Raw genomic sequence first — 24014 nt, forward strand, 5'->3', positions numbered from 1 at the left:
CAGCTGGACTCAAATGAAGGTGTAGAACCATCTCAAGGATGATCAGAAGAAATGGACAGCACCTGATTTAAATATATGAGTGTCACAGCAAAGGGTCAGCAAAGTTTTTTGCAGGGCTACATCTGCAATGTTTTGACATTATACTGATGAAATTTAAAGCAAATTGGGTAAAAAATAAGGGTAAAAATGTATGGTAATTGTGTAAGGGGGTGATTTCAAAAAGTGATTTGAAATCACCCCCTTACATAATTACCACACACTCTATCATATTTAGTCAATTTACCTGTCTTTCTTTCTTCTTAGCTTTTACTGTTTAACTCCCTCGGGTCGGCGGTCACGCCAGTGATACCACTTCGTTTTTTTTCTTACCAGTGTGAAAGAGACTTAAAATACTCCGTCAATGTTGAGGCAATGCATGTATACATCGTCTCAACTGTGTATTATTGTCTTAAAAAGTGTTTATCTGGATGTTAAAGACATGGTTAGCGACCTCTGGAAGCCTTAGTTCCTGGAATATCCTGTTCTTCTTTAGATTAATTTGTGGACTAAATGTGCACAGAGCGTCCTCTGGCTGCAAGTATGAATTGAAAATATAGTATCCAGCGCTCATAGTGATGACAATAAATATTAAATAAATATTAATCCTCTGTATAGAAAATTGACATAAACATATGAGAATCCATCAATATTTCTCCAAATGTGCATGCTTTTAAGCTAAAAGCCTATATGAAATGCCATAGAGGTAACATAATTGTTCAGACATTTTGCATCACAGAAATACATTATATTTTAAAGTATATAATAGAATACCATTATTTTAAATTGTAATAATATTTTTCTGTATGTTTGATATACACCATGATGAGCTTGAGACATGATCACAGAGGGTTTTTTCACAGCCTACCTGACTGAAAGGCCTCATTAATATGCAGGTCATTAGAGTTTTTTTTATGCGATTCTTTTGTCTTCTCAGGTGTAAATCACCCATTATTCATGATGATTCACGCCTCCACGCATACTGTGTTTCTTGACAAAAAGTGTCTTACAAAAACTAAATCAATATATTGTTATAAATGAACGAGTAGGTAGGATAATTTTTACATCATTTTGAAGCAAAAACTCTAGTCTACATCCTCCAATACCCAGAAGTCTTGTGAACACAGATTTAATATATATATTTTTTGGCTTTATTTCAGTGACTTAAGTTTTTTGTTTTTTCAATAACCATGCATAAACGTTATTCCTTCAAAAACACAAACATGTACATTCATGTTCCTCACATATTATTATAGCCTAGTTTGTGCTGAATACAGTGTAATGACACTTTTTCCATTAATATGTTTATGAACAACTGAAAAAAGTACAAATGTCAGGGCATGTCAAAACTTCTCCAGGGCGCCGAAAATCCTCAGACCCCAGAGGGATAAAGTATACATGGACAATAGATGACATAAAAGTTAATATAAATAGACTAATACTGCTTTCACATGCTATTATGAATTTCCTCCTTCCCACTTCTGAAGTCGTGATTATGATCTTGTCACATTCAAGTGCTTTGTTGTCAGAAATAACAGTAACCATGGAGGACACCAGGTTTATTCTTGCCTATTAATTGGGAAAATCTTATTAAAGCCAAAAACAAGTGTCCCATTCATTGACAACCATATAAACCTTCCCTATGCTATCTATAGTCAGCTTGCTGGCAATTCTGGAATTTCTGTGAAATACAGGCTATTTTGAGTATTTTCACTGTGTATAATATACAATACGCTTCAAATGATTATTCATATATGTAAATATACACTACTTTAATGACAAGAGAAGGCAATGCAGCGGTTGTGGAAAAACGAATAAAGAATACCAGTCACAGCAGCAATCGTTCTCCCCTCCGCCATGTTTAAAGTTTGTGGCCTGGCCATCTGGGAACTTGGGTATCAAAATTATCCCTGAACTTCCCAGTGGTAAATACCTTATTTTATGTCCAATTTGTAACTAGGAAACTTGTATTTATGATAATTCCAATGCATACATGAAGGCAGCATAATAGTCACAAAGATTTCTATTTAATAATGATACTTATTGATTTACTTCATGTGGCAATTATGGTGGCAACATGGGCAATGTTAGAATCATAAGAGTGAATATGCCATTAACAAAGTGAATGCTGTTTTTTTGTTTGTTTGTTTTTTGTTTTGTTTTGTTTTGTTTTGTTTACTTACATGTGCTTGTATTTAAAGAATAATTTGAGTTTGTATGTTCTTGTCTAAGGCAAAAGGCACATGTGACGATTATTCTCAGGGAGGCCCAGAGAGTTCAATCAGCCCTTTTAGTTCTCCACTGCCATCGACGACTCCTTCCCCTGCAGCTCAACCCGCCAGTCCTGTGACTGAAGGCGAGTATATCCAAGACAAGCCCCCATGATAGGCTACATAAGAAATGACCCTTTAAACTCATCACACTCATAACTGCAGCAATTTTCTGATGACCAATGATTAATTTGCATGATCTTTAATGTCTTACAGCTAGAATAGTAATGTATGTCATTGTTTTGTGTGCATTTTGCATGCGGAGCTTAAGCTAAAATACTCTTTTGTTGTTCTTCATCGTCTTGTGCTTGCATTGCTCTGTACAACGACAGTCTTTTTCCTCCACAGATGACACCAAACTTCTCTTTCACCATCATGGCAATGGTGAGTCAGTGTGGCTTTGTGTTTCTTGGCTGTTAGTCGTTCAAGATGAGAAAATTTCAGCACTTTTTTAAGTCTGGAATCAATTGTAAAGAGTTTGGCATTTTCATATTTTGCATTGAGTTTGCAGTCCAACACCTTTAGTTCTTTTAAATTACATATTATAATAGTGACAGATAATTCACAGCTCAACTGACTCTACTGTGGACCGCAATCCAATCCAATTCAGTTCAGTTCAATTCAATCCAATTTTGAATTAGATATACTTTTCTTACCCCACTGGCCAATAAAATTACAAAATTTCTTTTACAGTGTATTATTTGTTATATGAACATAGGATAAAAGAAAAAATAGGACCCTAGGAATATAGGTCCCTATTTCATGTGTTCCTTATTTGTTATGTAAAGTTGCCATGTAAAGTTGCCATGGAAGCGTAGGACCCTGGGAACATAGGAATGACCCCCTAGAGGGTTGCTAAAAATGGGCTAGCCATTCACTAAGACATGAAAACAACATGTTTAACACTCTGAGGTCTGAGGGTATCGCCGGCGATACCACCGCGGTTTTTTTCTTACCAGTGTGAAAGAGACTCAAAATACTCTGTTAATGTTGCACATACAATTAAGAGTTATACACCATTTTAATCTGTGGAATATCTTCTTTTATTTGTTTACACTCAGAGTAAAAACAAAATGTTGTGCTTTTTGTAAAATAAAGAAAACTAACATGATGCATGATCTCTCGTCTCCCTCTGAAGGAAGTCCAATCTGATAGTTCTCAGAAAATGAACTGTAACTTAGTGAATACTAATCACAAAAAAATTAGACTTGTGTCTAAAAAAACGTTGAAATGTCAGGTTTTAAATCATGTAAGTCAAATCGAAAACAAACATTCTGTGTTTATATAATCTGTATGAAAAGAGAGCCATGTCAGAAATCCGTGATTCAGCTCATTATCCGCTAATGCGGCCAAGCCCACAGAGGGAGCGCTATTCAGACGCAAATTCTGAGTCAATACATGCATTCATCGTCTCAATCGTGTATTTATTGTCTTGAAAAGTGTTTTGAATAGCCATAGTTAGCGATCTCTGTCCTCTGTTAGTTCGGTTAGTTCCTGGATTGCCTATTCTTCTTTAGTGCTCAGGCATTTGTGGACTAAAGGTGTACAGAGCGCCCTCCGGCTGCAAGTATGAATTGAAAGTCAAGTCAAGTCAAGTCAAATTTATTTATATAGCGCTTTTACAATTGGTAATTGTTTCAAAGCAGCTTTACATATTAGAAGCACAGAAAAAAGAGAAGTGGTTAAAAATAAGCTGTACAAACAAGCGTGGTAATATGTAACATATACAAGATGGTGCTACATTAAGCCAATGTCAGCTGACTCCCAGGGGTGGAAAAAATCCCTAGGAGAAAAACCCAGTGTGCTAACACTGGGGAAAAAAGTCCTAGGAGGGAAAAAACCCCTTGGAAGATATATATAATATATGTAAATGGATATGGAGATCAAAATCTGAATTATACATATTTATTATAGAGATTAAAAATAGATTATATATAAATATATGTAAGCGGATACGGGGATTAAAAATCTGAATTATAGATGCAGCCAGAACTGGATCTGTAGGCCCATTGTCTCCTGGGCTACGTTGTAGTCAGGTCCAGACACAGGTTCTCCATCTGATCTGGATACGGCCTGGATCCAGCACCCGGAAAACCTCAGGATAAGCAGAGAGACAGATATTAGCGTAGATGCCATTCTTATTCTGATGTACAGGTATATCTAGTGTTATAGGAAATGTTCTCGGTTCCGGCCGACCTAATTATTGCAGCGTAACAATCCTTTAACGGATTTGAAAAATGTTAATGTATTGATAATGTGTTATGTGTATGCAAGAGCAAAGAGATGTGTTTTTAGTCTAGATTTAAACTGACAGAGTGTGTCTGCTTCCCGAACAATGCTAGGAAGATTGTTCCAGAGTTTAGGTGCTAAATAGGAAAAGGATCTGCCGCCTTCAGTTGATTTTGATATTCTGGGTATTATCAACTGGCCTGAATTCTGAGATCGCAATAAACGTGAAGGACTATAATGCATTAAGAGCTCACTTAGGTACTGGGGAGCTAAACCATTTAGAGCTTTATAAGTAAGTAGCAAGATTTTAAAATCTATACGATGTTTAATAGGGAGCCAATGTAATGTTGACAGAACCGGGCTAATATGGTCATACTTTCTGGTTCTAGTAAGAACTCTAGCTGCCGCATTTTGGACCAACTGTAGTCTGTTTAAAAGCCGAGCAGAACAACCACCCAGTAGAGCGTTACAATAATCTAGTCTTGAGGTCATGAATGCATGAACCAACTGTTCCGCATTTGTCATTGAGAGCATATGTCGTAATTTAGATATATTTTTTAGATGGAAGAAGGTTGTTTTACAGATACTAGAAACATGACTTTCAAATGAAAGATTGGTATCGAAGAGCACACCCAAGTTCTTAACTGAGGACGAAGGTTTAATGGAGCACCCGTCAAGTGTTAGAGAGTATTCAAGGTTTTTTCGTGAGGAAGTTTTTGGTCCAAAGATTAGGATATCAGTTTTTTCTGAATTTAATAATAAGAAATTTCTTGTCATCCAGTTTTTAATGTCAGCTATGCATTCTGTTAGTTTTGTGAATTTGTAGGTTTCGTCAGGGCGCGAGGAAATATAGAGCTGAGTATCGTCAGCGTAGCAATGAAAACTAACACCATGCTTCCTAATTATCTCTCCTAAGGGCAGCATGTACAGAGTGAAAAGCAATGGTCCTAGTACTGAGCCTTGTGGTACTCCATATTCAACCTGTGATCGATACGACATCTCTTCATTAACTACTACAGACTGATAACGGTCAGATAAGTACGATTTGAACCATGCCAAAGCAATTCCACTAATGCCAATATAGTTTTCAAGTCTTTTTAAAAGAATGTTGTGATCGATAGTGTCAAAAGCAGCACTGAGATCTAATAACACTAATAGAGAAATACAGCCACGATCGGATGATAAGAGTAGATCGTTTGTAACTCTAACGAGAGCAGTCTCAGTACTATGGTATGGTCTAAATCCTGACTGGAAATCCTCACAGATTCCATTTCTTTCTAAAAAGGAGCACAGTTGTGTTGAAACTGCCTTTTCTAGTATCTTTGACAGAAAAGGTAGATTCGAGATTGGCCTGTAATTTACTAAATCTCTCGGATCTAGTTGAGGTTTTTTAATAAGAGGTTTAATAATAGCCTGCTTAAAAGTTTTTGGCACGTATCCTAGTGTTAACGATGAATTAATTATATCAAGAAGTGGACCTACGACCTCTGGAAGCATTTCTTTCAGTAGTTTAGTCGGCATTGGGTCTAACATACATGTTGTTGATTTTGATGATTTGATAAGTTTAGATAATTCTTCCTCTCCTATAGCGGCGAATGATTCTAGTTTTACCTCAGGGACACTACAGTGCACTGTCTGAAGCGAAACTGTAGACGGTTGCATGTTTATAATTTTCTCTCTAATATTGTCAATCTTGCAAGTAAAGAAGTTCATAAAGTAATTACTGCTGTGCTCTATGGAAACGTCAGCAGTTGAATCTCTGTTTCTAGTTAATTTAGCCACTGTGTCAAATAAATACCTAGGATTATGTTTGTTTTCTATTAAGTGATTTGAAAAATAAGTAGATCTAGCATTTCTTATAGCCGTTCTGTACTCAATCATTTTTTCTCTCCACGAAAGGCGAAAAACTTCTAGTTTTGTTTTCTTCCAACTACGTTCAGCTTTTCTAACAGCTCGTTTTAGAGCCCGAGTGTGCTCATCATACCACGGCGTTGGATTAGTTTCCTTAATCTTCTTTAGACGTAAAGGAGCGACTGCATCTAATGTGCTGGAAAAGAGAGAGCCAATAGTTTCTGTTGCAGCATCGAGTTCTTCTAAGTTGTCAGGTATACTGAGGCGATGAAACTGCTCGGGGAGATTATTTATAAAGCAATCTTTAGTGGTAGACGTGATGGTTCTACAATATTTATGGCTGGGTGGTGGTTTTGTAGCCTTGGCTAATTGTATTATACACGAGACTAAATAATGATCTGATATATCATCGCTCTGCTGTAGAATTTCAACAGCATCAATATCAATTCCATGCGACAGTATTAGATCTAGGGTATGATTACGACAATGAGTGGGTCCTGACACGTGTTGTCTAACTCCAATAGAGTTTAAAATGAGTTTCTGTCAAACACAGCAAGTCTAGTTTATTGTCTGTGATAATTTCATTTACAATAAGTGTTTTTGAAGAAATAGATCTAATATTCAGTAACCCAAGCTTTATCATTTGTTTATCTGATTTATCTGTGATTTTCATTTTTTGAACATCAATTAAATTTTTACCCTTAAAAGGTTTCGGAAGTTTTTTGTATTTACTAGTTCGAGGTACAGACACAGTCTCTATGTGATAATATCTAGGTGAAAGAGTTTCTATGTGCTGTGAATTATTTGAGTTCTGTGACGTGAGGCGGCTAGCAGACGGTCGGTTTAGCCAGTTTGTCTGCATCCTGATCTGGGCCCTGGTTTGTCATGTTTCAGCTCTAAGACTATTTGCCAAATTTCTAGATAGAAGAGCAGCACCATCCCGGGGGGATGAATACCATCTCTTTTCAACAGATCAGGTCTGCCCCAAAAGCTTTTCCAATTGTCTATGAAACCTATATTATTCTGCGGACACCACTTAGACAGCCAGCCATTGAGTGATGATAACCTGCTAACTATCTTATCACTCCGACGAACAGGAAGAGGGCCAGAACAAATTACTTCTGCTGACATTGAATTTGCGAGTTCACACACCTCTTTAATGTTAATTTTAGTGATCTCCGACTGGCGAAGTCGAACATCATTTGTGCCGACGTGGATAATGATTTTAGAATATTTACGTTTAGCATTAGCCAGCACTTTTAAATTTGCTTTGATGTCAGGTGCTCTGGCCCCCGGCAAACATGTGACTATGGTGGCTGGTGTCTCTATTTTCACGTTCCGTGTAATAGAATCGCCAATAACTAGGGCACTTTCAACAGGATTCTCAGTGGGTGCGTCACTGAGTGGGGAGAACCTGTTTGATGTTCTAATCGGAACAGAAGAGTGGTGTTTGTTCTTGCCATTATGCCGCCTCACAGTCACCCAGTTAGCCTGCTGCGTGGCTTCTACAACCGGAACCGAATGTGCAGTGTTTACTAGGCTAGTCGCATCCAAAGCAGTATCTAAGGCCCTTTCATTCTCACTATCCTCAATTAAAGTTTGGATGCGTGTCTCTAATTCTGAGATTCTCTCTGTCAGCCTGACAATATCCCTGCATTTATCACATGTGTAAGGCTCACTGCTGACAGAAAGAGCTAAGCTGTACATGTTGCATTTAATACACATGATAATTGTCGGACATGACTGACCGTGTGTTTGATGAACGCCGTCCGAAAAACTGCATCGCACACGGGACTCGCTGGCTGGATGTCTCGGTCGCTTGCCGGTGCCTGGGGCAAGGGTGATGTGCGGGACGCTGTACCTCACGGTGGATCGATGAATGCCGGGCAGCAACGTCTCCACAGCTTCCCGATCTGGCGAGGACAGATCAGAATAACATACATCTGATAAATCCGCCATTAAATCGACAAGGAAGGTTGGTTTAGAGGAAAAAAGAAAGTAGACGGTAGCTAGCAGGCTATGGCTAACACTAGGTGATTACGCTGGTGGATTGCTAGTAATAAATCGTTCCGTTTATTAATACTATGCAATAGGTTAAGTAATCTAGTGAAAAATAAGAAAGTTATATTATGTGAATAGTAATAAAGAGATGGATTTAGGATAAACTCCACGAAGCTCCGAGCGTAGGTCAGACAGCAGGCAGGCAGCAGCGTTGAGCAGCGTTGAACCGGTAGTAGCAGATACTGGATACTGAAAAAACAGTATCCAGCGGTCATAGTAATGACAATAAATCCTGATAAATATTACTCTTCTGTATAGAAAATTGACAAACATATGAGAATCCATCAATATTTCTACAAATGTGCATGCTTTTAAGCTAAAAGCCTATATGAAATGCCATAGAGGTAACATAATTGTTCAGACACTTTGCATCACAGAAATACATTATATTTTAAAGAATATAATAGAATACCATTATTTTAAATTGTAATAATATTTCACAGTATTGCTGTTTTTTCTGTATGTTTGATTTACACTATGATGCGATTTGAATCATGATCACAAAGGGTTTTTTCACAGCCTACCTGACTGAAAGGCCTCATTAATATGCAAGTCATTTCAGGTCATTATTATGTGATTCTTTTGTCTCAGGTGAGAATCACCCATTATACATGAGGATTCACGCCTTCACGCATACTGTGTTTCTTGACCAAAGATGTTTTAGAAAATTTAAATCTCTCTATTGTTTTATATGAACAAGCAGGCAGCATAATTTTTACCTCATTTTGAAGCAAAAACTCTAGTCTACAACCTCAAATACCCAGAAGTCTTGTGAACAAAGATTTAATATATATTTTTGGCTTTATTTCAGTGACTTAAGTTTTTTGTTTTTTCAATAACCACGCATAAAAGTTATTCCTTCAAAAATGCATGTACATGTACATGTACATACATGTTCCTCACATATTATTGTAGCCTAGTTTGTGCTGAATACAGTGTAATGACACTTTTTCCATTAATATGTTTATGAACAACTGAAAAAAGCACAAATGTCAGGGCATGTCAAAACTTCTCCAGGGTCCCAAAAATCCTCAGACCCCTGAGGGTTAATCATGCGATCAGCATTCTAAAACATGGTGGAAACACTGTAATGTTCATTCTCTGGTTTATTTAATAATAGTATCACACACTCTATCGTATTCAGTCAATTTATCAATCTTTCTGTCTTTCTTAATTTTTACTGTGACTTTAAAGTATACATGGAGAATAGATGACGTAAAAGTTAATATAAATAGACTGATACTGCTTTCAAGTTGCTATCAGAAATTTCCTACTTTCCTACACTCACAGATCAAATGAATCTACTCTGGACCGCAAACCAATCCAATCCAATTTTGAATTAGATATAAATTTCTTATTATTTATATATATTTACATTAAGTCATTCTTCAAAGCGACTTACAAATGAGAACGAAAGAAGCAATCAAATCAACATGAGTTGAACAGTATGCAAGTGCTGTGTCAAGTCCCAGTTATTCCAGCAAAGTGCAAGGATTTTTTTTAGTGCTGTCAATCGATTAAAATATTTAATCGCGATTAATCGCTTGATTGTCATGAGTTAGCTCATGATTAAACACAATTTAATCACACGTTTTAATCTGTAATCTATACATTATTTATGTATCAAAACATTGTACAGCTTATCATAGCTGTAAAGGCAGGTTTTAATTTTTCATCTCCATAAATATATCTAGTAGTAGAGCTATAATGCAAGGGCTAGAAATTGGGATTATCCTTTGCTTTTTTTATTTTTATTTTTTTATTAAATGTTTGAAAGAACAATAACAATTGTCATCATTGTGGGGTTATCCTTTGTTGAAACTTCCTCAACGTCGTGGAGAGTGCAGTTCATAGTTGCATAGCAACATGCATTACAATTTAAAATAATGTTTTTCTATTTTAATATACTTTAAAAAATAATATATTTCTGTGATACAACGTGTCTAAACATTCATATTACCTCTATGGTATTTTATATATTATTTATAGAGCCTAAATGTTAATGTGCAGTTTAACATATTGCTAACACAGTTTATTTCAGTATTTATTACTTATTTGATTTGATTTCACTCATCTCAGTATAGAAATATAGTTTGTGAATAGCCAATATGGCAATTTACTAATGTAAGTTGTGTGTAGTAAACTAAACTGCACATTGACATGTACCATTAATTCACACTGAGACACACAAAACTTGCAGGATTCATATTTAAACAGTCTTTTTGTGGTTTAATATTCACAAACACTGTATCATGATTAGAATAAAGAACTTAAGAATAAAAAAAAATTACCATTCACAATCATCAGCTTGATCTAGTTGATCCTCGAAATGAAAGTGAAACCAGTCATGTGTTATGGAACACAGACTCACAATGACGTATAAATGAATATGAGGCTTTATTGATCGTAGCAGGGAATGCAAACAGGCAGGTGAGTAATATAGTCAAAGCAGGATGGTAATATTGAATGAGAATACTGACAGTTCTTTGTTTTGTAGAAGGTTGGAGGAGATCGTGGACCTGAGCAGTCAAGCACACACTTCGGTGAGTATATTGGTGTCTGGAAGGAGTCCGGGAATGGGAGACGCTGGAGAGACAGACAGCCGGGAAGAGGCTGGAGACAGGGGATTGGGAGAGATGCAGAACGATGGAGCATGGAGGGAAGTAGATCAGGTAAGTGAGTCCTACTCGAAGTTGAGACCAGATAAAGTGCTGTGGTGAAGTGTGTGCTTAAATACTGCAGTGATGATGAGGTGATGACGATCTGGTGCAGGTGATTAGTACTCTGGTGATTGTGACCTCTGTGATTGGGTGGTGATGGAGCCTAGCCAATCTCTGCCAGTAACTCTCTGTTTCCGATGCCATAATTCATCTCTGCCAAGGAGAGCTTCTTCGAAAAGAAGGCGCATGGATGGAGTCATGCTGGATTCCCCTGCTGCTGAGAAAGCACCACTACTACCTCAGTGGTGGATGCATCAACCTCGACGATGAAGGGCTTGTTGGGGTCAGGATGGATGAGGAGCGGTGCTTTAGTGAAGGAGTCTTTGAGGCATTGGAAAGCCTGGGTGGCGGCTGGAGTCCAGAACAGAGACTTGGGTTATTTCAGAGAAGGTTTGTGAGTGGAGCTGTGATGGAGCTGTAGTTCTGTATGAAGCGACGGTAGAAGTTTGAGAATCCCAAGAAACGTTGAAGCTCTTTGATGGTGGAAGGTATTGGCCAGTTGCGTACCGCATCTACCTTCCCCTCGTTGACCAGTCCATACGGCATAACGAAGTATTCATAGTGTCCAGTAGGGGTCACGAAAGCGGTCTTCCACTCGTCCCCCTCATGTATCCGGACGAGGTTGTACGCGCTGCGGAGTTCCAACTTAGTGAACACGGCTGCTCCACAAAGTTGTTCCAGGGCTGGTGGGATGAGGGTACTGGAATTTCACAGTGATTTTGTTGAGTGCTCTGTAGTCAATACAGGGCCGCAAACCTCCATCCTTCTTTGCCATGAAGAAAAAGCTTGAAGCAGCAGGGGAAATGCAAGGGCGGATGTAACCCTGATGAAGAGCCTCTTCTACATACACCGCCATGGCCTTCTGTTCAGGGAGAGAGAGAGGATAAATCTTTCCGTGGGGCACTGGCTCATCCGGAAGGAGGTTGATGGCACAGTCCCATGGCCAGTGTGGAGGCAACGACGACACCCGTTTGGGGCAGAATACGTCACTGAAGGGGGCGTAGCATGCTGGAATCTCCGTGGATTGCTGTTCAAATGAGCTCTCGATAGAGGTGGTGTTGACTGAGAGAGGTTTCACTGGATGAGGAAGACTTGGAAAGCATCCGGGAAAACGGCTATTGCCCCACTTCAGGACTTCGCCAGTGTTCCAGGAGAGAATGGGGCTGTGTTGCACTAGCCATGGGCGCCCTAGAATAATACCAGCGGTGGAATTCTCCAGAACCAGGAAGATGATGGATTCCGTGTGCAACTGTCCAATTTTCAACTGGATGGGTCCTACAGCATGGCGTACATTCCTCTTGTTCAAGGGTTTGCTGATGATCGACTGGACCTGGTAATGAGTCTCAATGGGCCTCTTTCTAGAGGTTGAGCTGGCGGCAGAGGGATTCGGAGATGAAGTTTCCAGCTGACCCAGAGTTGAGGAGAGCATGTACTGAAAGGGAGACATTGGACTATTAACTAACAATAAACTATGATTAATGAATTAGTAAGTAATAGTGTTCAGTTGAAGGTAGTAGTTCACTATTTGCTAAGTCTGGAGCTGGTGCTGAGTCTGGAGCTGACTCGGGGCTGGAGTGTGCTCTGGTGCTGAGTCTGGAGCTGACTTGTGGGCTGGAGCGGGCTCTGGTGCTGAGTCTGGAGCTGACTCGTGGGCTGGAGCAGGCTCTGGTGCTGAGTCTGGAGCTGACTCGGGGACTGGACCGGAGTCTGGAACTGACTCTGGGACTGGAGCAGACACTGGTTCTGACCAGAAGTCAATTAGCCATAATTCCTCCATCAGATCTGGTGAGGACTTAGGCATGGCAGCTGTTTTGGCTGAGGGCTCATTTTCGGCAGCAGCCATCTTGTCTGAGGGCTCAGGCGTGGCGGTGGCCAACTTGAACGAGGGCTCAGGCGTGGCGGTGGCCATCTTGCGACGAGGCTCTGTAGTGGCGGCGGCCATTTTTCGTCAAGGCTCTGAAGTGGGGGGCGGCCATCTTGCATCGAGGATCTGGGACGGCGGCCATCTTGTGACTTCGGGGATATACAGGCAGGCAGGAATGGACAGATTTGTTGAAGGGGTATGTGAAGGGAAATGGCGGAAGGTGAGCTGACCAGGCCATGTGTGTTTCTGATAGGGCTGGACAAGGAGGATACTCCTTCTCTTTAACTTCTTCTACTTCAAAATTAGAACCATTTAAATAGAGAATAAGGTTAATAGACTCGACTAGGGAGAAATAAGAGGCAGATTCGCTATAGCGAATCACATCCTTATCCAGACCCATCAGAAAACATGGCATCTGGCCAGCCCACCAAACAAAAGAGCTCAGAAAACTCCTCCACATACCTCTCCAGCGGACGACCATTCTGCAGAAGACTCCACAAGTGGTCCACCGCCGAGATGGTGATATTGGGGTCGGCTGGATGGGTAGGGAGGAGGAAGAGGTCCATAGTGCTGCTGTAGTCTTTCGGTGTTGGTCCGGTCTTCTGTTACGGACAGAAGGGTAGGAGGCAACAGGCAGATGGAAGTTTATTGACTAGCAGCAGGGTAAACACAGGAATACAGGTACGTGGGTTGTGGATGGTTGAAGGTTGGTAGGCTGGAGGGACACACGGAGATGGTAGGTGAACTCACACACAGAAGATAACACACAGAGATAGGGGAAACACGCTGGAGTGGAATAATAGTCCATGGAAACAACAGGGAACAGTCCTCTTAGTATAAACGAGACCGGACAAGTAAGTACTGCTGTGGTGAAGAGTGGATGGCTTACATGTGCGGGTGATTACTGAGTGTGAGCAGATGAGTGACAGGAGGGATGATGGGAAATGGAAGGTGAGACTGTGACAGTCTCTATGAGCAAGGCTTTCATTACTTTGCTGCCTAAACCAGGAAAGCCTTATAATTAATGTGAAAATATGCACCCTATATGTCTACTAAATTCAGATACAAAAACTCTTTGTAAAATTTTGGCAAGAAGATTAGAAAATATATTACCATACTTACTAGAGAATGATCAAAATGGATTTGTGTTGCATAGACAAGGATGCCATAACGTAAGAAGAGTACTGAAAATTTTGCATGACCAGAGGGGAAGAAAAGATACTGCTCTTCTGTCACTAGACGCAGAGAAAGCATTCAACAAGGTCGAATGGGATTTTCTGTTTGACATGTTGAAACATTATGGAATCAGAGATAATTATTGTAAATGGGTCGGATTGTTATACAAGAATCCCATAGATGAGGTCCTGACTAATAATTTGGTATCAAAGCCATTTAATATTTCTAGAGCAGTGTTTCCCAACCACATTCCTGCAGGCCCACCAACACTGCACATTTTGCGTGTCTCCTCAATTAAACACACCCGATTAGGGTTATCAGCTCATTAGTAGTGACACAAAGATCTAAAATGGGTGTGTCAGACAAAGGAGACATGCAAAATGTGCAGTGTTAGTGGGCCTCCAGGAATGTGGTTGGGAAACACTGTTCTAGAGGATGTAGACAGGGCTCTCCTCTTTCCCCTCTACTTTTTTCTTTTAGCCATTGAACCATTTACAATCGCAATTAGAACAAATAGAGATAAAATTTCTCTTTTTGCAGACAATGTTATATTGTTTTTAAAGAAGTTAGATAAATCTATTCTTGCTCTACTTCACCTTATTGAGATTTTTGTATTGGATTAATAATTCAAAGTCCTCTATTATGATGTGGAGTGAGGAAGAAGGGGAAATCCTAACAGTAATGTTAACATGATTAAAACTTCCAGAGTCTTCACATATTTGGGTATTAAAATAACCCCAAAGGTGGAAAATGTTGTTGTAATAAATTATGACTCTGTTTTTGATAATGCAGCAAAGTCAACTGAACGATGGACCTCATTACCCATCTCTTTAATAGGAAGGATACATATATTACAAATGAATATATTGCCAAATTTTTTATATCTATTTCTGAATATCAGAAATAGATATAAAAAGGACCTCCAAGCACCTTATTTTCTAGACTGAAGAGGATTGTTACTAAATTCATATGGAATAATAGACGTTCTAGACTATCTATCTCTTTTATATCTGCCTTATGATTGGGGTGGGCTAATTTCCAATGGTATTATTTGGCAGCTCAATTAAGATCTATTATGTTTTTGTTTTTTTTTTCTCTCCTTCTCATGATCCACCTACATGGCTAGAATTGGAAAAAAAAATTCAATTAAATATTTGAATTCAACAACCGAGCCAAGAAACGTTACTGACTGGACGTGAAAAGAGGCGGTTCTATAAGAGACGCTGTAAGAGCATGTGTCTCAGAACGTCATTTACAAGCGCCTGAAAAACAGCCGGTGCATTGACCAGGCAGAACGGAAGAACCCGATATTCAAAGTGCCCTAAAGGAGTATTAAATGCGGTCTTCCATTCGTCGCTCTCCTTTATTCATACTAAATGGTAAGCGTTACGGAGGTCAAGTTTCGTGAAAACCTTAGCTCCCTGCAAGACCTCAAAAGCCGACGACATAAGAGGCAAGGGATACCAGTTCTTAACTGTTATGTCGTTCAGCCCCCGATAATCTATGCAGGGACACAAGGACCTGTCCTTTGTTTTTCATGAAGAAGAACCCAGCACCGGCGGGCGAGGAAGACGGAACAATAGTTCCAGCAGCGAGACTCTCGGTAAGATACTTCTCAAGAGCCTTGCACTCAGTTGCGGATAATGAGTACAGCCGTCCGCGAGGAGGGGTTGTACCAGAAAGCAGCTCAATGCTACAGTCGTATGGACGATGGGGACGAAGATAAGCAGCCCGGGAATGACTGAACACAGCCCGCAGATCTTGGTATTCCTCCGGCACTCCTGACAAATCACCGGGCTCCTCCTGAAACAAAGAAACAGAAGAGACAGCAGGAACAGCAAACACTAAGCACTGAACATGACAAGATAATTTCCAAGACAAAATGGTCCCCTCAGCCCAGTTTATCTGTGGATTATGCTGAACGAGCCAAGGATGACTACAGGCGAAACAGAGGAATGAAAAATTAAAAAACAAATAGTCTCTTGATGATTGCCAGAGATGGTGAAACTCACCAGAACGGTGGCTTGACAGATCTTTGACAGCTCACTGCCATCTAGCGCGAACACAGGAGTAGGATCTTCTACCTCGCATAAGGGAATGTCTCTCTCTAGGGCCCATGCTTCGTCCATGAAGTTACCCTCCCCTCCAGAATCGATGAAGGCCAAACAAGAAGCAGCAGAACCAGGCCAGCGGAGGGTGACAGGGAAAGTGGTGCGAGCCTTTTCAGGCGGGGGAAGCGATGTTGCGCTCGACAGTACTCCCCGTTCTACTGACGAGTGCTTCCTTTTAACAGGCAGACAGCGACAAGATGGCCTGAACAGCCGCAATACATACAGAGCCTGTGCAAGTCTTGCCACAGGCGTTCAGCAGGAGAAATCCGAATTTCCGCCTCCTGCATGGGTTCTGGGAACTGAGCAGCTTCGAATGGAATCTCAGCGGCAGGAGGAGGAGTGGGTGGTTTAGATGGCACACCGCAGGCATGGCGCCGTAGGTCAGATCCCTTGTCCAGTCTGATATCTAATTCCACCAGCTGATCAAATTGCAGCGGGGACTTTACGCGCATAAATCTGATCCTTGAGATCGGGGATCAATCCTTCCAGGAAACGAGCTGTCAGGGCCAGTTCATTCCACTCACAAGTCGCAGATAGAGTTCGAAATTTGATGGCGTAGTCAGGAACAGAACGTTCCCCTGGCGCAGCACAGCAAGTAGACGTGAGGCCTCGCGTCCAAAGACGGATCGTTCGAAAACCTTGGTCATCTCCTCCTTAAAAGTGATGAAATTCTGACAACAGGCAGCCTCCGACTCCCAGATGGCCGTGGCCCAGTCATGCGCACTTCCAGACAATAGAGAGATGACAAAAGTGACCCTGGCATGGTCAGCAGCATACATTGAAGGCTGAAGGGAAAAGACAACCTCACACTGGGTTAGAAATGCTCTGCATTCGGTAGGCTCACCCGAATATCATGGTGGATTGTTGACTCTTGGTTTGGAAGAAGTGCTGGGAGTCGGAGGGTCAGGCTGCTCGTGGCGGAGAAACTGGAAACAATGATTGAAGTCCATCACCTGAACCGCGAGATTCTCTACTGCGTGTCTGGCCACTGTAAGCTCCTCCTCGTGTCTGCCCAGCATGGCTCCCTGCATCTCGACAGCAGAACATATGGGTCCTTCCATCGCTGGGTCCATGTTGGTCAGATGATTCTGTTGTGTGAAGCAGATGATCCAGAAGCGAAGGAGCGATTTAAACAGAATTTATTAACAGTTCAGATAAAGTCCACCATAGGCAGACTGCCAAGCGGCGTCCTCTTGGGCGCTTGCAGCTGGTTCTCACACAGAAACAAAAGGAATACGGATCTGGCAAAGGCTCGCTGAACTCAGTAGCTCTGTCCTGGACCTGGAAGCACCGCAGGGTGACGATGGCTTGCTCTATGCCTGGCAGTTGGCAGAAACCAGGTTTTTGTTTTTGGTTTTAATTTTAGTTTTAGTCTAGTCTTTGTGTCAAGCGGTAATTTTAGTTTTTATTAGTTTTAGTCACGTTCATATTTTTTTTAGTCTAGTCAAGTTTCAGTCGACTAAAACTCTGAGCATTTTAGTCTTATTTTAGTCAGAATTATCCATGACTATTTTCGTCTAGTTTTAGTCAATGAAAACTGATGACATTTAGTCTAATTTTAGTCAATGAAAATTGTATTTTAGTCTCTTTTTAGTAGTGCAATTCTATTTAACCCAGTCAAGTACCTAGTACTAGTATAGACGAAACCAAAATTTTCTTTTAGCCAAACCCATTTCAAACAAGGTTATCTTATTATATTATTGTTACCTTATAGATAATACCTTATGATGCCTTGAGATGTCTCTTAACCCTTTAAAACCTGAAGGCTTTTTTAGAGTTTTTTTTTTTTTTTCTGAGCGACACACAAAAAATTAAAGTCTCATAACTCCAAAACTCTAGCAAGGAGAGTCAAAAGGTAGGTATCATTTGATAAAACACTTTTTAATTTTTTAGAAAATATAAATTACATTACATTTGGACATTTTCATGCTGAAAAACTGCTGATAAAAGACAAAAAATATTATATATATATTTTTATAATTTTTAATTTTTTTTTTGTTTGACAACTCAGGAAGGCAATAAGATCAGAGAAAATTTATTTTTTGGTGATGCTCTCCTACATGTGAGCTGCATCTGGTTCAAATGTTGTGGCATAAAGTATAGTTAAATAAAGTGTTATTAATTTTTTTGCCGCTAGATGGCGCATGCATTAAAAAGCTGAGTTTCTAAGCTTTAATATAATATCTATTTTGTGTTATTCCACGTTGGAAAACGAACATGGATGGGTTCGGGATCATTGGATACACACTGCATCCCGGAAAGAGACACGTTTTTAGCCAAGTATGTTAATCATTTCCTGTGTAATATCTTGTGAACAACGCAATATATTATTTTGATTTTGGATTAATTTCGTAAAAATCGTAAGAATCTGCTTTAAATGCATTTTCTATGATCTGTGCGTTTTTCATGAAGTTATGAGCACATGAAATCTACATATTTCCCTACATATCGGTCCCTTTCTCTATGTCAGACATAACTTTGTTTGTTGTTGTTTCTGCTAACTCACCGCAGCTGCATCTTCTAAATAATGCCGCGAGTGGGGCTTGAGAAAGTGACGTCGCCTGCGTCTGTGCAGTGTGACCTGATGCAGCTCCTGAAGTGAGACACAGGAAACAGAAATACTGCAAAATAACAATAATAACGCAACCAAACGAGACGAAATAACGTTATAACATTTCATCTCATCTCGTTTTGGTCAACGAAAATTAAGAGAAATTTTAGCATAGTTTTTATTTTGTAAACCACATTTAGTCTCATTTTTATTCGTCAAAAATATTGCACTATACGTTTAATTATAGTCATCGTCACATGACCAGCATTTACGGTGCATCTCGTCTCGTTTTCGTCACGTGATAAAGGTTCGTTGACGACTATATTTAGTCATAATTTTCGTTGACGAAAGCAACACTAGTCAGGTGTCTGGATGGCTACCAAGACTAAGATTGAGATGAACACACAATCAAGCATAGAAAGATATCTGGATGCGAGCAGAGTAGAGTTAAACGCCACTATGCGGTAAATAATCATCTGACAAAGAATCAGGGAGAAATAGCAAAGAAAATCAGAGCAGAAGAGAAACAGGTGTGAAGGCAATAACAAACAGCTGAGTCTAAGTGGCAAAAAAAAGACAGAGGGGGGGAGCTGTCGCACATTGAGAATGTAAGATGTGTTTTCGACCACTCCTGGAGAAGGTAGCTGTCACAGACACGTCAGGTTCCACCTCCCTCCAATACCCACGCACTCAATCACCGGACTACTAATCACCGCCACCTGCACATCATCAGCACTGCAATCACCACCACCTCAAAAACCCCACACTCACACACAGTCACTGTCCGGTCTCGTTTGTACTGCAACTACATGTGTACTTACCTCAAGGACTCCTACTTGCTACTTACCTGTCTCCAACGTCTCCAACGTCTCCAACGTCTCCAACGTCTCCAACGTCTCCAACGTCTCCAGTGTCTCCAGTATTCCTCGTGTGCTTCTCCAACTGTGTGTGAGTGTTCCCTGTCTCCAGTCTCCAGCGTGTTCATCCAACTTCATTCTACGATCAACGAAAAGGACAGTATTATTATCCTACCATCACCTCTGCTTCAGTAATTGCCATATACTCACCCATTTCTCTGCTGTTATCAATAAATATACTATACTTCCTTTTACATCTGCCTCCGAGCCGTCTCTGTTGTAACAGTAGCAGATTTACTCATATATTGAACAGCACAACCACTTTTTAGTTGTTCCATGACTTAAAACTAACCTCATAAACACGGGGACTACTTTTGTACTTATCATAAGCTGTAAACATGGCGTCGTCTTGGTCCAAAACTGACGGTAAAGGAGGCCGCAGTAAAGCCCCGCTCCCCTCAGGCGATGCTAACGGTTTTGTTATTGTTTTATTCGTCACTTGTAATTAAGAACACCTGGCTGCGGGGATAAAAATGGCTGTCTGTTTGCTAACGGGAGGGTTGTGTGTGGAGTTCTGTTTTTGTTTTTGCTCTTGCAGGATTGGGCACAGGTGGCAGGTGTCCTGGGCTTAAGAATTCTACACCAGCAGGTCCTCGCTATTCCTTTCGCTTAGTGGCCATGGATGAATGTTTCTTCTATTTTTTCCCCTGTTATGTCTTCCCCTAGAGATTTATAATAAAATATACTTTTATAACGTATTCCTTTGTGATCGCCCATTTCTTTGTTGCAGTTATGAGCCGAACTGTAACAAAAATGGGGGCTTGTCTGTTTCTAAATGTAAGGGGTTTTTTTTTCAATTGGAATGTGTTTGAGACTGTAGCTTTTTGTAAAATAAAGAAAACGTCTCGGTTACGTATGTAACCCTCGTTCCCTGAAGGAGGGAACGGAGACGTACGTCAGTAGTGACCGACGAATTGGGATATCGCTAGAGAGCCCTATCAACTTCGAGTGAACTAAAACAAGCCAATGGAATTGGCGTGCGATATTTGCATAATGCGCACCGCCTCCGACAGGTGTATATAAATAGGAAGCAGATGCATCGCACACTTGTTTTTCGCTGAGGAGACAAACTGGTGTCCGCGCAGCAGCGAGGGTACAGAAACTGTGGCGACGGGACGTACGTCTCCGTTCCCTCCTTCAGGGAACGAGGGTTACATACGTAACCGAGACGTTCCCTTTCAGTCGGTCACGTTCGACGTACGTCAGTAGTGACCGACGAATTGGGATCCCAAATAAAGCGCCACAGTTACGAAACCCCTTCCAGTGCCCAGCGCAAGCTCTAGCCACCCGTCGCACCACTGGGACGGTGAAGGGGGCGAGCTTTACGCCGAGAGAGTTTACTGCTGTTCCAACATACCCACTAAGTAAACAAGACTACACTGGGAAAGCGAGCCCGTAGGGGACGCTGCGGAGGCCACTACCTACCCTATGGGGGAGGAGTTTACGTGGAGAGTACACATATGGACTTGCCCGGGGGGCAGTATGCATATGGAGTCCCTGGGATGGCTCCGCCTGGGTAGGGAGAGACTCATCTGACAGGTGACAGCAGAGCTGGCTCTGCTAAGGGAAAGACACGGACTCACCGTAGGGAGTTTTAAACCGTGGATAATACACATATGGGACCGCTCACGTAGAGGAGTCACGGCATATGGACCCCAGCCAACAGACAGCGTCAGCGACGGATGTAGGCCTGGCATCAGACACTCCGCAATGTCCGAGCCGAAGGGGGAGGCGGAGGAACTCGACAGGGTTCGCCATGCGGGGAACACGACTGGAGTCAAAAAATGCACGTATCCGGCCCAGGGGGCGGGAATGGCATTGCAAGCCGACACTTAGAACGGGCTCAACGCGTCTACCGGCTCGTGGCGAGTACACGGGAAGAAACCGGTTCTACACGTAGGCTATAAAACCTAGCGAACGTGTTAGGTGTCGCCCAGCCCACAGCTCTACATATATCTGTCAGCGAGGTGCCCTGAGCCAGCACCCAGGAAGAGGCCACTCTGGTGGAGTGGGCTCTCAACCCAAGCGGGTAAGGCACGCCCTGGGAAACATACACCAAGGCGATGGCATCCACTATCCAGTGGGCCATCCTCTGCTTGGAGACAGCCTTTCCCTTCTGCTGGCCTCCGTAACAGACAAAGAGCTGATCTGAGGTCCTGAAGCTTCGCGTTCTATCCACGTACACACGCAGAGCGCGGACGGGACAGAGCAAAGCTAGGGCTGGGTCTGCCTCCTCCGAAGGCAGCGCTTGCAGGTTCACTACCTGGTCTCTGAAGGGAGTGGTAGGAACCTTGGGCACATATCCAGGCCGGGGTCTCAGGATGATGTGAGAGTCACCGGGCCCGAATTCTAGGCACGATTCGTCGACCGAAAATGCGAGCAGATCCCCTACCCTCTTGAGCGAAGCCAATGCAACCAGGAGGACGGCCTAAAGGGACAGTGCTTTTAACTCAGCTGATTGCAAAGGCTCGAAGGGATGACCCCTGAGACCCGTAAGGACCAGGGAGAGATCCCAAGAGGGTATAGAGAGAGGGCGGGGAGGATTCAGTCTCCTCGCCCCCCTCAAGAACCTGACGATCAGATCGTGTCTCCCCAAGGACTTGGCTTCAACTGCATGGTGATGCGCGGCGATAGCAGCAACATACACCTTGAGGGTGGAGGGAGACAGCCTTCTCTCCAGGCCCTCTTGCAGAAAGGAGAGCACGGATCTGACCGAGCATGATCGGGGGTCCTCTCCGTGAGAAGAGCACCATTCGACGAACAGGTTCCACTTCAGCGCATAGAGGCTCCTCGTGGAAGGAGCTCTAGCGGAAGTGATGGTGTCTACGACCGCCTGCGGGAGATCACTCAGAACCTCCGCATCCCGTCCAGGGACCACACGTGGAGGTTCCATAGATCGGGACGCGGGTGCCATAGGGTGCCCCGTCTCTGAGTCAGGAGGTCCTTCCTCAGAGGAATCGGCCAGGGAGGGGCTGTCGCGAGGAGCACTAGGTCCGAAAACCAGGTCCGAGTGGGCCAGTACGGCGCCACTAACAAGACCTGCTCCTCGTCCTTCCTGACCTTGCACAGTAGCTGTGCGAGAAGGCTCACTGGGGGGAACGCATACTTGCGTAGGCCCCGGGGCCAGCTGTGTGCCAGGGCATCCGTGCCGAGCGTGCCACCGGTCAGGGAATAGAACCCCTGGCAGTGGGCAGCTTCTGGGGAGGCAAACAGATCTATCTGGGCGTCGCCGAAATACTGCCATATCAGCTGGACCGTCCGGGGATGGAGCCGCCACTCGCCCGCAAGTGGAGGCTGCCGTGAGAGCTCGTCGGCTGCACGGTTGAGCACACCTGGGACGTGAATGGCACGAAGCAACCTCAGATGCTTCTGACTCCATAACAAGAGATGGCGGGCGAGTTGCGTCAGTACGTGCTTGTCTGACAGCGGCTTCTTGAGGCGGCCCAGTGCAAGACGTACTGCTAGCAACTCGAGGCAATTGATATGCCAATGCAGTTGAGGCCCCGTCCAAAGACCCGACACTGCATGCCCGTTGTACATGGCCCCCCATCCGGTGGCAGAGGCATCTGTGGAGACCACAGCGTGCCTGGACACTTGTTCGAGGGGTACTCCGGCCCGCAGGAACGAAGGATCCGACCACCGGATGAGGGTGCGACGGCAGCTCGGTGTCACAGGAACACGGAGCGTACCGCGCTGCCACGGCCATCTCGGGACCCGGCCGCGCAGCCAGTGTTGAAGCGGTCTCATATGAAGCAATCCGAGCGGCGTCAACGCGGCTGCAGATGCCATATGCCCCAGGAGCCTCTGAAAAAGTTTCAGTGGGACCGCTGTGCTGCGCTTGAGCGTGCTCAGGCAGTTCAACACCGACTGGACGTGCTCCTCGGAGAGAAGCGCAGTCCGTGCGACCGAGTCTAGCTCGAGACCGAGACAAGAGATCATCTGCCCGGAGGAGAGTTTGCTCTTGTCCCAGTTGACCCGAAGCCCCAACCGGCTGAGGTGAGCTAAAACCATGTCCCTGTGTTCGCACAACTGCTCTCGCAAGCTGGCCAGGATCAACCAGTCGTCGAGGTAGTTGAGGGTGCGAACGCCCTGTTCCTTGAGGGGAACAATGGCCGCCTCCGCAACCTTCGTAAAGACGCGGGGCGACAGGGCCAGCCCGAAGGGTAGGACTTTGCACTGACATGCCCGACCCTCGAACGCAAACCACAGGAAGGGTCTGTGTCGAGGC

The 24014-nt window shown here is 42.9% G+C and overlaps 1 protein-coding gene across 2 annotated transcripts in view; it reads left to right on the plus strand.

Moving 5' to 3' along the window:
* The window catches only part of plxdc1 (plexin domain containing 1), a 448642-nt gene that overhangs the window by 372972 nt on the left and 51656 nt on the right, over positions 1–24014 (plus strand). For both annotated transcript variants that reach the window (XM_048171697.1, XM_048171698.1), the window contains 2 exons: positions 2269–2392; positions 2655–2690. In XM_048171697.1, coding sequence (XP_048027654.1) covers positions 2269–2392; positions 2655–2690 — 160 coding nt within the window. The remainder of the gene's footprint in view (positions 1–2268; positions 2393–2654; positions 2691–24014) is intronic.

Source organism: Megalobrama amblycephala, linkage group LG20 (genome assembly GCF_018812025.1).
Source record: "Megalobrama amblycephala isolate DHTTF-2021 linkage group LG20, ASM1881202v1, whole genome shotgun sequence".
NCBI lineage: Eukaryota > Metazoa > Chordata > Actinopteri > Cypriniformes > Xenocyprididae > Megalobrama > Megalobrama amblycephala.